The sequence below is a fragment of the Mycotypha africana genome, assembly GCF_025528875.1.
Source record: "Mycotypha africana strain NRRL 2978 chromosome Unknown BDF20scaffold_7, whole genome shotgun sequence".
In the NCBI taxonomy this organism is placed as follows: domain Eukaryota; kingdom Fungi; phylum Mucoromycota; class Mucoromycetes; order Mucorales; family Mycotyphaceae; genus Mycotypha; species Mycotypha africana.
This window is the reverse complement of record NW_026515731.1, coordinates 1,314,823-1,331,266: the sequence shown is the minus strand read 5'-3', so window position 1 is coordinate 1,331,266 and position 16,444 is coordinate 1,314,823. Positions and strand designations below refer to the sequence as shown.

The 16,444-nt window shown below is 38.6% G+C and overlaps 7 protein-coding genes across 7 annotated transcripts; 6 read left to right on the top strand and 1 right to left on the bottom strand.

The window, feature by feature from the left end:
• Positions 1-232: 232 nt before the first annotated feature.
• On the top strand, positions 233-2,916 carry BDF20DRAFT_879217 (uncharacterized protein). The gene has a single exon (XM_053081546.1). The coding sequence runs from the start codon at positions 394-396 to the stop codon at positions 2,767-2,769; it is 2,376 nt and encodes a 791-aa protein (XP_052935014.1). The 5' UTR covers positions 233-393; the 3' UTR covers positions 2,770-2,916.
• A 213-nt stretch (positions 2,917-3,129) lies between these two features.
• Positions 3,130-4,135, top strand: BDF20DRAFT_914445 (Snf7-domain-containing protein; the record flags this gene model as incomplete). Its single annotated transcript, XM_053084189.1, has 5 exons — positions 3,130-3,145; positions 3,258-3,277; positions 3,373-3,597; positions 3,708-3,776; positions 3,857-4,135. 5 exons carry the CDS (start codon positions 3,130-3,132, stop codon positions 4,133-4,135), a joined length of 609 nt encoding a protein of 202 aa, XP_052935013.1.
• A 1,107-nt stretch (positions 4,136-5,242) lies between these two features.
• Positions 5,243-6,437, top strand: BDF20DRAFT_906794 (uncharacterized protein; the record flags this gene model as incomplete). The annotated part of the gene is made up of 2 exons (XM_053083306.1): positions 5,243-5,341; positions 5,430-6,437. 2 exons carry the CDS (start codon positions 5,243-5,245, stop codon positions 6,435-6,437), a joined length of 1,107 nt encoding a protein of 368 aa, XP_052935012.1.
• Positions 6,438-8,359: 1,922 nt separating this feature from the next.
• BDF20DRAFT_879209 (Metallo-dependent phosphatase-like protein) lies at positions 8,360-10,659 on the bottom strand. The gene is made up of 3 exons (XM_053081545.1): positions 10,146-10,659; positions 9,747-9,976; positions 8,360-9,669 (listed from the first exon to the last, which is right to left on the bottom strand). Exons 1-3 carry the CDS (start codon positions 10,383-10,385, stop codon positions 8,457-8,459), a joined length of 1,683 nt encoding a protein of 560 aa, XP_052935011.1. The 5' UTR covers positions 10,386-10,659; the 3' UTR covers positions 8,360-8,456.
• A 731-nt stretch (positions 10,660-11,390) lies between these two features.
• Positions 11,391-11,843, top strand: BDF20DRAFT_914442 (ribosomal protein L22e; the record flags this gene model as incomplete). Its single annotated transcript, XM_053084188.1, has 2 exons — positions 11,391-11,492; positions 11,577-11,843. The coding sequence occupies 2 exons, from the start codon at positions 11,391-11,393 to the stop codon at positions 11,841-11,843; spliced, it is 369 nt and encodes a 122-aa protein (XP_052935010.1).
• A 1,114-nt stretch (positions 11,844-12,957) lies between these two features.
• Positions 12,958-13,949, top strand: BDF20DRAFT_879203 (ankyrin repeat-containing domain protein). Its single transcript, XM_053081544.1, has 3 exons — positions 12,958-13,169; positions 13,248-13,414; positions 13,512-13,949. The coding sequence occupies exons 1-3, from the start codon at positions 13,007-13,009 to the stop codon at positions 13,716-13,718; spliced, it is 537 nt and encodes a 178-aa protein (XP_052935009.1). The 5' UTR covers positions 12,958-13,006; the 3' UTR covers positions 13,719-13,949.
• On the top strand, positions 13,950-16,431 carry BDF20DRAFT_879200 (uncharacterized protein). Its single transcript, XM_053081543.1, has 4 exons — positions 13,950-14,086; positions 14,171-14,237; positions 14,317-14,529; positions 14,618-16,431. The coding sequence occupies exons 1-4, from the start codon at positions 14,017-14,019 to the stop codon at positions 16,086-16,088; spliced, it is 1,821 nt and encodes a 606-aa protein (XP_052935008.1). The 5' UTR covers positions 13,950-14,016; the 3' UTR covers positions 16,089-16,431.
• The last annotated feature ends 13 nt before the right edge of the window (positions 16,432-16,444 follow it).

The following is a 16,444-nucleotide window of genomic DNA, read 5'->3' as shown; positions in this document are numbered from 1 at the left end:
CAACGATACTACAATTTTGACTCATCAAGCAAAATTTTCAAGTTATATAGACATGAACACGTTTTCTTAATGGACACTCAAGGCAAAGTAGTGGTCCGTGCATAACACAAAGTTGGGAAATTCTTCACTATTTTTGTGATAGGCAAGCACACAAAAGCACACCTATCCGCTTCACCCGCTCATTTTTGAATTCCAGATGATAGAATTGTTTGATTCCATAAAAAGAATGCCCTTTTCTTGTTTATACTCCCCCTTTTTTTTTTTTTTATTTTACTCCAAAATTTGTAGATAGAAAGCAGTAAAGCAGCAATTAGAGCAAAGGCTGTTCTATTGTAGTAGACACTAGTTTTATCTCTACTTCTTTTGGTTTTTCCTTTTCTTTATCATCAAAAGATGACGGCCTATTCGCTTATAGACCAATCGCTGCTAAAAAAATCGGCACGCTTAAAAATCGTTTATTTCACAGTCGCCCTCAGTATCGCTGTGACGTTCACTCTCATTGTTATATCGAAGGGAGCCATCACTGATTATCCCTTCAAGGTGAGTGATGAGCCCGCACCGACATCACAGGAAGAGACTGTACTACCAACCGAGGAGCTCGTCAATGAAGAATTATATCCTATTCATACGGGCGTTCCACCAGCAAGGTCTATCCATTTCACTGTACCTACACAGGAAAATCCCTTCTATATAGACTTGGACAGATACCCAATTGAAGATAATGTTTTGCAATTGTTCGGCATGCACTTGTTAGATTCCATTCAGGCTGTAACCACCTCAAAATTACTCAAGTTACAACAGCAAGACATTGAGCCCAAAGAAAAAAGTTGGGCAGACCAATGGTTGTTCCACCATGATGGACCCATCAGCGAAACCACTTACGCCTGTCATCAACAACCACTCCCTTATCCCATCCTTCGTCACTTGGTAGCCAATTATTTACCTTTGAAAAATGCAGATCGTTTTTTTGATGACGATAGTGATAAAGCTGGAAACGATAGCAACGTGGGTGATCATGACAACGACTACGACACCTCTATAGATTTCTCAAAACCATTTTTATTTTTGCCCTTCTCTCAAAAACCGATGGCTCCTCTACTACCAGGCCATAAAATCTGCGTTCGCGCCGTCATTCCTTTCATGGACGTAGGAAAAGATGACCCCAATCGATACGCTTACAAGCCCTATCCTGATAATAATGCAAAATTAACAAGCCCTTGGTGGGACACCATGCATACAACTTTACGGCATATGGACACCAATGCCTCAGAGCCGATTCGTCTGCAGCCATGGCCGGGTCACCGTCAACTGAGACAACGCGCTCGTGAACTGCGAAATTTCAACAACGAACTTCCTGAATGGGTTCATCTAAGACAAGACATACTTCATGAAAGAGAGCGTACACACGTCTATGAGATCGAAATTACTTTACCAGATCAGGAAGGTCGTTGGGAACTATCGTCCGTCCTAGAATTTGTGGAAGCACGTTACAATTTTGAATATGGCCCTGTCACACCCTACCTGCCCGTCCAGATTCCTGTGTTTCCTGCTGGTCTGAATATCCTAACCATTCAATCCAAAAATAGCACCAAAAAGCCAACTTTGAGTGATAACGAACACACGAGAACAGCAGAAGCACTCTTGGAAAATCATTTGTCCCTACCTTTGTGTAAAGGATTTGACCATTCAGGAAGATGGTTACCTTACCCCACCCATTCTGACAAATTCACCCATAGCAACCACCACAATTTCATTTCAGGATTATCAAGAGACGGCAAATATTGGGCGCCTTACACTTGTCGGCACAGACACATCTCCTATGAGCAATTCAACCGCTGTGCAGCCAAAAAATATCCTCGTGGCCTACATTTCTATGGCGACTCTAATGTTCGTCGTTCACTCAAGAAATTCGTGAGTCACGGTCAATGGTGCAAAAATTGGGAGCAGCATATCACAAGCCCTCTACTTCCAGAGGAGAGAAAGCCTCATGTAGACCAATCACTGATGTCTTCCGCTTTAGTACGACGTCAAGAAGGATATCGCTCGCCTCAAGAATACACATATATTGAAGAAGCTCAAACTCGAAGCTGTTATTGCGAAGACTACTTTGAGCCTTATTGGAACCAAGCATGGTTTGACCCTTACGAACGACGTAATGACTTGCTCATTACAAACAATGCAACGCAAGCAGCCGAATTAAGGCTCACGGAATGGGATGATGATAGTACTGCTGGAGATTCTCCTTCTTCTTCTGCTGCTGTTCCTAGCATGGATAGCGTCCCCATAAGCTCGTGGAAATGGGATGGCCTTACCTACTTGAATACGCCTTATTGGGATAATGCTGTCCCTTCCAGTCCTGCCGAAGCGGATGTAGCCATCTTTTCGCTCGGCAATTGGGACGCAGCCTTTGGTGAACTGGAGCCCTATCTGAGGGATGCCGAGCGACTTGTTCGTCAGATCAAAGAGCATTATGATACCAACAAAACCAAAATTATATACCGCACTGCTCAATATTATTGCTGCCGTGTAGATCCTGAAGGAGGACGCCAACGCCAAATCAGTGGCCCACGTATTGACGTTTTTGATGAAGAAGTAAAGACTATTTTCCGCAACGAATTGGATGCTCCTATTTGGAACACTTATGCTTTAGGCGAAGGGAAAACATACGATGAAAAGTTGGTTGCCATTACTTGTCCATCAAATCACGTCACTGCTGATCAAGTGGAAATAGAAAATCAACTCTTAATGAACGGTCTTTGCAACCTTTAGCGAACATACCACATAAATAGTCCTTCATCACACAGTAATTTATATTCCATCCTCTTTCAAGCATATACCAATAAACTAGTTTATCTTTTTATCATCTTCTTCTGTACCATCCACTTTAGCTGAAACAATCAACGTCGTCCTTTTGCCTCCGGTTTGAATTGTTCAAACCTTTCTTTTTTTTTTTTTCTTTTTTGGATCTGCATGAATGACTTAAAGGGGCATTTGGGATTTTCCTATTTAAACCTCCGTAGACCTTGTTCGCCACATCCAACGAAACGCATCATATAACCTTTTTCATAAGAGTAAGCTTTCTTTTTTATTTTTTACAAGTCTTTCCTTTTCAAACAATTTGAACAAAAAATGAACGGTTTAGAAAGTAAGCTAATTCTATTGCACATTGCTTTCCATAAATCCCTCATCAAAAGCAAATGACTAATGTACTTTTCCTTCATCTCACACCCCTCCCTCCTTTTTCATTCTTTCGCTAGATCAACTTTTTCAATTAAAGGTATAAAAGCAATCGGTGCTGAACAGGTCAATGAAAAGTAAAACATGGAGTATTGAATTGTTTCTTTACAAACCGTCCCGCGTATCTATCGTTAGTTTACAGCAAAACAACTCAATAAACAGTCTAAACGGTGTCAAAAAGACGAAACAACAGAAAAGAACAAGTTGAAAAAAGCTATACAAGATGGCAATATGGAAGGAGCTCGTATATATGCATCAAACGCCATTCGAAAGAAAAACGAAGCTCTTAACCTATTAAAACTTTCATCAAGAATTGATGCAGTCGCAAGTCGTGTACAGACAGCAATTACCATGAGAAAGGTTTCTATATCAAAACATTTGTTTCATCCTTTTGAGAAGGGAGGGCAAAGTTAGCAGTATCACTAACATGAAACCCCCTTTTTTTCTGGTGCTAACTCTTGAAATGTTAGGTATCTAATTCTATGGCACAAGTTGTTCGTGGTATGGGCAGAGCAATGGAAACAATGAATCTAGAACAGGTAAAATAGGAATGGATGATGATGACATAATCTCCTTTTCGTTTTTTCTTAGTACAATTCTTCCATTCAAACTGTTTTAGATTTCAATGGTTATGGACAAGTTTGAGTCACAGTTTGAAGATTTAGACGTACAAACAGGATATATGGAAGGCGCTATGGCAGGCACAACGACACTAAATACACCGCAAGATGAAGTTGAACAACTAATGCATCAGGTTGCAGATGAGCATGGCTTAGAAATGAATAATGCTCTGAATGAATTAGAGCCAAGCAAGGTGCTGAAACAGCCATCGCAGAAGGCAAAAGAAAGAGATGAAGATGCTTTGTTGACCGAGAGACTAAGAGCTTTGAGACAATAGATTCGAGGAGAAAGTACAGTGTACATTTAAACTTTATACAGCCCCATATCCATTCTTAAATGCCTGTCAACGAGAATAGAATAAAACATTTCAGATACACGTTTTCTGTACATGCCTCCGATGTTAAATATGAAGCAAAGTTGTACTATCCGTTACAGAATGTAGATATTTGCCCAAGTCAGGAAATAGTTCTTTTCGACTCTAGTCTTTTCTCTGTTTGATACTTTATACATGTTTTAGTTGGAAGACAACAACAGCCACATTCTAGACTGTTTTCAAATATGATTCGCGACTTAGCATCGTGGTACCTACTTTTGGAACCGTTGTATGTTCCTTGAACCATCCAAGGGTGTCATCTTGTCTACTCTACAACTTGGCTGACAGTTATGGTCTCGAAGGAACGCGCAATACACTGGTCCATACGCGTAAATAATAATGTTTGAAAACCGCTCTGTTTATGCGTGTCAATGAAAAATCAAATAACTGTTTGATATTACGGTTTTTCCAGCAAGATGCTTAGTTATCGTAAAAATTTGATCTCCATTCCATTATAAACATCTCATAAACTATTTCAGAAAGTTAAACTATTCTGTCATGTCTAAACGCATTGTTAAACACGCCTGGCTAAAAGCTCAAACACCTTTGCATGACGAGAAAATGAAGTAATGAATGATTCTTAACCAGATCAAAAGCTACTACAGAGGCGTAGTGTAAGCATTTTAAGTATGGAGCATACGTTCGAAGCGTATTATAAGTATATTAAGCATACTCAAGTGATTTTCCTTTTTAAAATACATATAGACATCCGAATATTGGGCTGATTTCGTGGTATTCATGTTGATGAAAGAAATCAATTGAAGCATTTTACATTGGTGGACTTATTTTTTTTTTTTTTTTTTCTGAAGAAAAAAAAAAAATCTTCCCCAATTCATTTTGTCCCTTTCTTTCTGCGCTAATTTGTAAGACTTGAACAATCACGAGGCAACAATGTCTGCTGCGATCAATGAATATACACTCGAAAACAACACTGTTTTTTCCATTGTTGGAAAGGGTCTAAAATTAAACACTGCTGAAGATGTCAAAGAGTTCGTTGACACTATCAATCAAATGGATGATCTAGAGGTCATCAAATTAAGTGGAAACACACTGGGTGTTGAAGCAAGCCAAGCTTTGGCTGAGGCACTTAAGACAAAGACCAAGTTGAAGGTTAGTTATTTATTTTATATGAAATGTTGAAATTGAATAAGAAAATGTATCAAACAAATTAACATATCTTTTACTTTCCCTGTAACAGCAAGCTCTTTTGTCTGATATCTTTACAGGTCGTTTATTATCTGAAATTCCTCTTGCTTTAAAGGCCTTGTGTGATGCATTTGAGCAGGTCGATCTTTTAGAATTAGATTTATCTGATAATGCATTTGGACCTGCTGGTGCTGAACCATTGATCGATTTCCTTTCCAACACAAAGACATTACAAACTTTACGCTTAAATAACAACGGGTTAGGTCTCGGCGGCGGTGCTATGATCGCTAAGGCTCTTCAAGCCTGTGCTGATAATGCCAAAGCAGAAGGCCGTCCTTCTTCTCTTCGTACGATTATATGCGGCCGTAACCGTCTCGAAGATGGTTCTTCCGAGGCTTTAGCTCGGGCTTTCTCGTCACATGGTACCTTAGAAGTTGTCCGTATGCCCCAGAACGGCATCCGTCCTGATGGTATTCGTACCATTGTGGAAGGTCTTCGTGATTGTAAGAACTTGCGTCATCTCGATTTGCAAGATAACACTTTCACTATCAAGGGATCCAAGGCCTTAGCTGGTGCTTTGTCTAGCTGGCCCCAACTCGAGACCTTGAACGTATCTGATTGCCTTTTGGGTAAAAAGGGTGGTGTTCACGTTTTCAACAGTCTAGAAAAGGGAAGAAATAGAAAAATCAAGGAACTCTTGATGCAGTATAATGAAATTCAAGCAGATGGCGTGCAAATTCTTGCTTCAGCTATCAAGGAACATCTCACTGAGCTCGAGAAACTTGAGTTGAATGGAAACAGATTTTCAGAGGATGACGAAGTACTGGACGTTCTGAAGGAAGCACTGGGTAAATGGGGCCATGAAGAAGCTTTGGACGAATTAGACGATATGGAGGAAATTGATAGCGAAGAGGAAGACGAGGAGGATGAGGAGGATGAAGATGACGAAGCTGAGCTAGTTAAGGAAGCAGAGGAAGCAGAATCTGAAGAACCCAAACAATCAGCAGATGCAGACGAAGATGCAGATTTAGCAAAGAAGCTGAGCGCCACACACATTTAATTTATTCTCAAAAGTCAGCATCGATTACTTATGACATTTACACACACGTTCTAATGACCCTTATACACACATTCATCTTTCACCTTTTTCCCTATTACACGGATATTTCTTTGTTCAAGTAAAAGAATTTAGATAAAAAAAAATGTTCATGTACATACATACACAATTTTAACTATATGTAATAAGCTTAGAGTAGGTATATTTTATCACATTTTAGAGACTACAAGGTGTACTTTTTTCATGACGTTGCCGCAGCAGTCAAGAAAATAAATGTAGATCCCAGTGTTACGGTTTATCTTAATAGCATACGACAACTTGCCCGCAGTGTAATGGTAAAAACACAAACCCCACGCCTAGTCTATCGATTTTGTTATTGAACATGTTGTCTGTTTATTGATTTCTTCGACGTCATCTTTCTTGACGTACATTGTTGTTGTTTTCGATGATTGCTGCTGACCGAACCACCTTTGGCTTATTGAACCTTCACAGCCAAGGTTTTCTGTTATTAGCCCTATCTTATTCATATGCGGCTAGAAATAATTTTGTTGCTTTCGTTGAAGTACGGAGCATGACGAAGGATACAGAGATGGCTATCAAATGTATAGAACACGTAATTCACTGATGAAAGTTGTAGTACCCTAATTCCCAAAGTTGTCAACTATGAATTTTACGCGACTGAGCAAGCCATAGTCACGTATTTGACAGTCCTGAAAGCGTAAGCATGAGTGAGAGTTCAAGCAGTCTTCAAAGTAGAATAATATCGCGAAACTACATTGTAGACAATGGAAGACGTCAATTATACACTTAAATTCCGGATGTTTTCTCCAATATTTGACGGAGCAACATCCTCAAATCTATTCATGACATTTATTTAAAGACAAATGGCGAATCATCAATGGATAGCCTAGGTTCATCTGCGCTTAAAACACCCCCTGAAGACCTTCATATTTTCTAATTGGCTAGTTAAATTCTGTTATACTCAGGGAAACAGTTTACTTAACTTAACGGAAGTGTTCATCCGTCCTACGATTACTTATGCCCACAATTGAAATTGAATTTGTATTTAAGTCTAAGTTGGAAAGTCGGACAACTGTCGTAGTCAAACGTAATTAATCTGTCTTTTTCATTGATCTGCTGTATATCAAAAAAGCTTAGCTAAGACCCAGCGATCTGAAGGGTTTCTTTTAAAAAATTATAGAGCAGATGCCCGTAGTGATAATATGGGTTTGGCGTACAAAATATTCGAGATGGACACAATTATCTTATAATGAGACTCTTACATTAACAATACGATCTTTATTAGCTTGACCAGTTGATGAAGGAGTATGTCTAGTTGCCCCTCTATACAGAAAAAATGCAATTTTACATGGAACAAAAATAAAGCAAAAAAGTCCAACGCTAATATATAAACCTAACACGACCTCGATGACGCCTACTTTTTCTGAGAGTAAGACTTAAGTGAAGTTTCGGTGTTTCTTCCAACTTCATGCTTATAGATTCGCGAATTATGAACTATTGTAGTGTAAGATAGAATATTGCAATAGTTTAAAGAGCTGCTATACATTAAGGACAAGTGATAGAGCGGGATTTAATATGTTTTATACCATAAAGTTATGGACAAAGATTTGCATCTACAGGACTTCTGAGTCACAGGAAATAATGTCCTCCTACCACGATGTTCGCTGATAGTATCGAAGAGTGTGGCTGAAACTTCCTGTAGATGTCTACAGCCTAAGAGGTCGTACCATAAGCACGTCAAAAAATTATTAGAAGTTCTCTGTAAACTGACTTTCATAAAATCCCTTCATAACTCAGTGAAGCGATTTGGTAACGTGTTAGCTCAGTCTTACTGAAATTCTCTGTATCAAATCTATCTGCAAAGTATTTTATGATCTGCACTAAAAGCACACAAAGTTTAAATTGATACACATGACGAATTAAACCTTTTAATGCGTAACACCATTTTAAAAAGGAGGTGTATATTATATTTGATATGAATGTGATCAATTTAAATACTATTTACGTGGTTACAGTTTGACTCTTGACCAGCATGTGGTCACAAAACTTTGACCAAAGTTTATCACCCTTTTCGCTACCATCTACCATCAATTTGGCTAATTCGTAATAAGATGTTACCGTCAAGTCTTCCATATTGTACGCTTCTTTGGTATCGTACTCCAACTCATATTGTAGGTTCTCTTCCTCTGCCATATCAGGATTATTCCATTTTGTTAAATTTGCGTAATACTGCGAAAACCCTAGTAGAGTACCATAGGGTCGCGATATGATGCCTTCATCTTTTTTATGAGTTCGATTCTGAGATGTGTTCTTGCTGAGACTATCAGAGGATTGTAATGCGTATCTGTAAATACGGAAAGACGGGGAATAGACAGGTATAACAGAAGGCGCAATTTGAATAACAAACAATGGCGGGTGACCTTCATGTGGTGTTGCTATTTCACCGTCTAAAGGCTCTAATGCTTGATACATGGATTTAAGCCAATCCATGTAGCGCATAACGTTTCTAGTTGTATGGATATCATGCTCTCCTTCATCTTCGTCCTCAATCCGCGGTTTGTCGTCGTCATCCATTTCTTCCAATGGTTTTTGCTGTGAAAATGGCGAGGAAGATTTGATATTATCTCGGCCATCAAAAAGTAGGAAGTGATCCATGTTTAAATGTGCAAAAAAGTGTCCCTGGATTACATCGGAATAGATCGCAGCCACACGCTTATACTCCTCCAAACATGTGTTCTTATAATCACGAGGAGAAGGCGGGATATGGCCTATGACATATACTTTTTCATTCAACTGACGTGCTTTTTCGAGTTGACTTTCAAACCATCTCAACTGTCCACTTGCTGGGCTATCTATATGTACACAGTTATTGACCGCCTTGTTCTTGTAGTAGAAATACATAGAGTTGAGAGTGATTACGTTCAGACGAGGAGCTACCTTGACAATGTAATACCCTCCACCTTCTTTGAAAGTTGTTCTTTGACGAATGGGTATTAACGGCCTCCATAAACGCTCAAAAAAATAAAGTAAATCACCATCCACGTCTGAGCCACCAATTTGATTATGAGGATAAACGTCATTATTACCAAAGCTTGGGATAACGGGTATTTTATCATTTGTCCAGAATGTTTCCATCATTAATTCTGTCACGCGTTGATTAAGCTCATAGACATCTCTTCGCTTTCTTTTATGATTTTTCTTATCCCAATTGTGCCTAAAGTTTTGCGCCAAGAAGATAATGTTTAATCACAAAGTTTAACGAAAGAGCATTCATGTTTTTCATTAAATTACTTTGCATTGTCACCTGTCCAAATAACGAAATCAAGTTTATCTTTCCATTCCTTAGAAATCCAATCGAGGGTTTCTTTTGCAAGGTTGATAGGCGCATCGCATCTTTCTCCTGGGGCACCGTATTTACCAGCCAGCACTGATGTTTGCTTATTTTTCTTTAATATTGAAGTAGAAGGTACGAAATGGCAAGCAGATTTTACAGTGGCACCGTCTTTATAATCCAAATCAACCTAAAATTGAAATTAAAAAATTATGTCAAAAATTTGACAACGTAACTGACATGAAATTTATAAGGGGAAGGAGGGGTGATGATTCATAAGCAAATGAGTATATCATGCAATTGCAATCGGTAGATGCATTCTATAGTACAATCTATCAAATAAAAAATGCCATACATACATGCATGTCTGTTATATGCAGGAAATATCCATGTTGCTTGCGATTGCTAATAGGCGGTGGCTCTCTACAAATGTCAGCGTATTTACCAGTTGTAACAGACCAACTTGATGTAGAACCATGATAAAATGCCAACTGACTATTGGCCCAGTCCGTCATATATTCTGAAGGTTGTGACAAGAATTTCCAAACAATTAGTGTTAGACAGATCAAAACACAATAAAGAAGTGTTGCTAGTTTCATGTTCTTTTTTTTTTGGCTTCAGAAATTTGTAAACAGTTTTGAATATGTAAGGAAAAAAAAACCAACAGTCTTTGGTTCGCGAAAGGCAATATAAATTTGCGCTTGGATAAATCCCTGCCAAAAATTAGTGGTATAATAGAAAGAAGATGATCTTTCTTGGGATATGTGAAAGAGGGGTAACGTTTATACAGCTAATGTAAGAGCACTGTTTGCACCAATAGATAAGGTTGCAAAAAAATTGGGAAAATGAAAGGAACAAAAGAAAAAATCAAATCCAGAGAGTACCGTTTTTATTGTCAAACGATGCTTCAAATATGAAGCAATTAGTACCAAAACAGTGACTCTTTTAACCCAACGTTGGTAGAAACAATACGTTATACTCATTTGTTAAACTAACACTGTATCATGGGTCGAATGAGCTCACCATGTCATCAAAAATCATGCTCTTCTTTCATAATTTTATTGGTGAATATTTTACTGAATACTACTCACAGATTAAATGAAGTTTATCACAGCCCCATTATGGGCACAAGATCGAACACAAATTCTGGTTTGACAGTCTGAATATTTAGCAACAACGGAAAGATAGGAATCAGGTACAGATACCACAAGGTACATATTTCAAGTCATTTCAATGTTTAATCCATCACTGATACAATGGCTCCTGATTGGATATAACTTTTGCATTTATCGTTTCAGTGCTCTGTTTACTTTTCGTTGCAATAGCTAAAATCTCAAAATCATCATACGCTACTCGTTCTTAGCCTACTTCACATTCTTTCAACTGGATAAGCAGATATCGGTGTTCAGTTTCTGCCCTTTTTAATTATCAGGGTATTTTTGCCTTTTCATCACCACCACACCATCTTATAAGCCACCAACCAGCAGTTTCATTTTCAGCGTAGAGACCGAGAAAAATTTTTGCAAGTATAAATTGAACCACAGTTCCAGAATACAAAGTTTTGTTCTTTCTCTCACTTTTCTTCTATTATCCATCTATTAAACATGGCTCCCGCTAAGACCTCCACCGCCGCTGTCAAGAAGTCCAAGTTCATCATTGACTGTTCTGCTCCTGCTAACGATAAGATTTTCGATGCTGCTGCTTTCGTAAGTTATACATGTTTTCCTTTCCTTAAAATTGACGTATCATATCTTAACTCTCGTTTTTGGTTTTCCTTTTCGATATTATAGGAAAAGTATCTCCATGATCGTATCAAGGTTGAAGGTCGTACCAACAACCTCGGTGATGCCGTTACTATCTCTCGTTCTGCTGATAACAAGATCACTGTTGTTGCCAACATTGCCTTCTCTAAGCGTTATCTCAAGTACCTCACCAAGAAGTTCTTGAAGAAGAACCAAATCCGTGATTGGCTCCGTGTTATTGCCACCGACAAGCAAACCTTCGAACTCCGTTACTTCAACATTGCTAACGATGATGAAGCCGAAGATGATGAATAAGCATACCTACCTCCTTCCTCTGGTTGCCATGTCTTCGTTTCTATTCCTCTCTAACTATTATGTAGCCCAATGTAATAAATTTCCTCGATGGCTTTTGGTCAGAGGATAGGGTGAGACGAGAACGAACCCTTTAAAAAATCACAATCTCTGTGGAATTAAAACGATCCGCCCTGGTCTTTCCTTTGCTTAAAACAGATCATAACATTGTATATACCCTGACTCTGTTTCATAGTTAAAGGATTATCAGGGCTTACTTATTTAACTGCTACTTTAAAAGTTTCTCACATGTTTGTTTCTGTTCGACGACTTCGTTCATTAAGGCATTCAGTTGAACTTGCACACATAATTATGACAATTCCAATTTCGCAGTATCTTACCCGTCGACATTTGCATAGGAACTTCCGCAACTTTTTGGACGCGAAAGCTGTCTTTTCAAGGAGTATTATCGAGTATATCTCCTTCGTGAGAGTTACCAGTGTAGGCCTTTACGAGCTGGCAATGTATGATTTGACATGCGAAACATTTTTTTTCGGGGCCACAGCGACATTGTTCGTAAGCCAAAAAGTCAAGCCGATTTTTAATCTGCATGCTTTCAATCACATTGTTTTTGCGAGGGTAACAACAATATAGAAAACGATTATTTTGATGAGGCTTTCGAACCTTAAGTATTATCCTTTAAACCTCCGAGAACTGCTTTTCAACCTTCTTCAGTTGTCGTTAACCCATCTCCCGCTGGTATTCATGTAATTAGACGTATTGGAACATTAATAATTTGAAAACTTTTAAGACATTCTGACTTTTACAAGAAGGCTTAACATGTCGAATTGCTCTATTTTAAAGATCTAGAACTGGCTGTTCATGCGCTACCAATTGCAGCTTTTAATAAGGATTGAGAGTTGATCTTAACAATACAGCAGTTTCCGAGCAGTTCATCGTTCCGTAAACAGATTCTATCAGAGAAAAATTATAAGTAATCCACCGCTACCCGAAAGAAACCCTTTTCTTAAGTGTCCGCTGGAACATTTGCGGGATAATGTTTTTTTGTGAGCGAGCGGGGGGTGTAAAGCTCAGATCAACAAAATAAGCCTCAAAATTTTCCAGACATAAACTTGTCAATTTATATTATCACTTTTCATAGACTTCCTTTTTTTTACATATACATAATGACGAATCACGAAGAAGTACTTGACGATCTTATTTATTATGCACGTGCAGGAGAACTTGAAGAACTCAAAAATGTGGAAAATGTGACACCCGAAATGTTCGCAGAAAAAAATGATACAGGCAAAACAGCTTTGCACATGGCAAGTGCTAATAATCATGTAGGTAAGAAAGTGATAATAAATCGATAAGCTGCCTTTCACTTGAAATCGTTTAGTTAATTGCTGCATATGTTTCAATTAGATATCGTTAGCTACATTTTGGAACAATTTGCAAAGTTAGACAAAGAAAAAAAGATAGACCTCGTTAATGTCAAAAATGAACAGGGCAATACCCCACTGCATTGGGCTGCGTTGAACGGTCATTACGATGTAGTTGAATTATTGGTGAACAACGGTGCTGATTGCAAGGTAATAAGGTTGATTAGATCTATGGTTATTGCTATTTGAAACTCATTGCTTCTCTTATTGTTCGCCATCGATCGAACTTTTTTTTTTTTCTTCTTAGATTAAGAACAATATGAATATCTCTCCTATTTATGAAGCACAACAAAGGAACCATGAAAAAGTCGCGGAATTCTTCTTAAAAACTATGGTAGATGAAGAAGAGGAGGAAGAGCCTCTTGGGGAAGATGAACAATATGTTGAAACTGGTGCGCCGAGTACCGTCACTTCGTCTGAAAAAAAGGACAGTGAGCAAGTAAAGAAGGAATAAAGGACGTCAAAACAATCAGTAAATAAGACATTTGTACATTGTATATAGAAAACCAAAGGATAACAATTTGCACTAATAAAAATTATTGCCTTGTCGATATATTTCAAGTGTACAAGTGTCTTTAGCAACTGGGCAAATCTATTGTTTGATACTTGACTATTTTGGAAATGTTTTCTTGCAAATCAACAAAAAGATTGAAATTAGGCATTCAGTTATAATAAATACCAGGCTTTACATTTGAGTTTTCTCTTCTCTTCTCTTCATTTCTACTTTTCAAGAAAGCATAATTAAGTTCATAATGGGATTTTGTAAGTTTTGCGGTGAAATAAGCCAAGGAAAATGTGCAAAGTGTGGTGGACGAGCAGTCGGTAAGTGTGAGGAAGCAGCTTCTTTGATCAACCCTTTTTTGAAGATGGCACTTAAATAGTTAATGACTACTTGTTCATTCATAGAATCTATTATCAGTTGCATGATATCTGATGCTGGCCGTGTTTCTATTGTAGATAGGTGGCAATCTAGGTAAAAAAGAGGGCCAAAGCTTTCTTTTAAACCTATCAAATATCACCTGCGAGACTGATGCCCCTATTCTTTTGTTTAGGTACGAAGGGACAATTCTAAATCCTGAAGAACTGGTCAAAAAATCACCCACTGCCAAACGGGTTCCTGTTACTCAGTCCACATTTTATGATCCGAAGAAGAAATTATGCACATGTTGTAGTAAAGCACTAGAATTCAAATATACAATTCACATGCAAGACGGTATGCCTTATTGTAAGGATTGTCATTTGAAGCTATTCAACAAAGGCATATGGTAAAATAAATTTTCTTCAAAGGTGATAACAAACAGGTCACGCAATGACAGTAACTAATTTTCCATTTCTCTTTTCAATACAATTCAGCCCCACTTGTGAGAAGTTCGTTTCAGATAAGCACGATTTTATTGAATATTCTGAGAAAGTATGGCATAAAGATTGTTTTGTCTGCTTTAACTGCCATAGTCCCTTGGAAAAGGACCCTCTCGTTGACCTCGATAACCGACCCTGCTGTGAGCCATGCTTCATGGGACAGGCCGGACGAAAACGAGCTCATAGTCGCTTATCGATCAAAACAGAAGCAACACAGAGCCTTTCACATTCCAGAAACCTGAATACAGCCTCCCCACCCGTATCGAGCGACAGCGTCCGCAGTAGTAAGAGTAGTAGCAGTGCTTCGACCGCCAACAGCTCGGTATCTTCGGCTTCCTCTTCGTATGGTTATTCACGACGTCCTCGTCTTGATAGAGAATTCTTTACAGCATCATCGCCCTCGGAACCTATTAACCCTCCACTACTTACCCGTACCCCGTCTCCAGAGCAAGACGAAGAGAGAGATTATTTACCAGATCTACTGTCAAAAAGACTCTCTATTACGCCTAGCCAAAAGCGCCTAACATCCATATTTAACCCGCCTTCAGCTTCAAAATCCACATCTATTGGTGCTATTACTTCCGCTGCTTCTTCTAATATTGTAAACAATATCAATACCCAGGCAAAGAATTTACCATCATCTTCACCTTCATTGTCAACTTCTGTGAGAAATACAGCGTCGTGCACTTCCAACATAATGGCAAGTAGTCCGTCATCTTCGTCACCCATTTCACTTAGTGGGTCGCTCTCCAAAAGACCATGTCACAATTGTCACCAACCATTAGGGGATGCCTCCCAAAAAAAAGTCAAAGTCCCTCTCGAAAACAAAGAATACGCATGGTTCCATAAAGCCTGCTTCGTGTGTAAAAAATGCTCACTACCTTTTAAGAGTAACGAATGTGTGACAGATGGTCACTATTTCTATCACCCCCGCTGTGATACTCAACAATTATTCAGTGTCTGTCAAGGCTGTCAAAAGTCCATTCACCAAGACGCGTTTCAATTCAATAATCAAGCTTATCACTTCCAATGTTTCAAATGCTATCACTGTGCCTCTCATATTACGTTAGGACAACCCGTGTATGAAATGAATGATAAACCTTATTGTCAATTTTGCTATTCTAATCAACGTATACCCACAGCCTCAGCACTTGAAACTGCAGAGAAAGAAAAAAGACAGCAATCAACAAGTGCCGAAAAGAGACTAACAAAAGCATTGGAACAACAGAAACAACAACAACAGCATAAGAGAAGACTACCGAAAGTAGGTGGATCAAAAATATGTCCCCGGTGTCAACAAGCTATCTCTTTTATGGAAGACACGCCAGGCCCGCTAGCTACTAGGTGGCATAAGAAGTGCTTACGGTGCTTCACTTGTTCCAAGCAACTGGATTCTGGTGCCAAGATGAGACAAGGGGTTAATCCTGGAGAATCAGTAGTTTATTGCAGGAACTGCTCTATTTAAGGTCCTTTTAAAGTATTTATATATCAGATTTTTAAGTCTTAACAATCATTTTAACAATAATTGATCAAGTATGATCAGGCGATATTGAGTCAGGGTTTTTTTTTCGTATGTATTTGTTGAAAGGATATTTTATTTACCCCGCTATTTTGTTGGCTTGTTTGATGTACTCTGATATCTAGTTGTAACAGATGCTTAATAGTTGAAACAAGTGAAACATTTTGCTATCAATTATAGCAGTAACGATATTGATTGAAAAATGACCCGAGTTTGACTCATGTTTAATATGGCATACATTTACTATACAGTCAGGTAATTCTGGCTTTTTGTGTGTGCGTGGGGTGGGGGGGGGAGGGGTG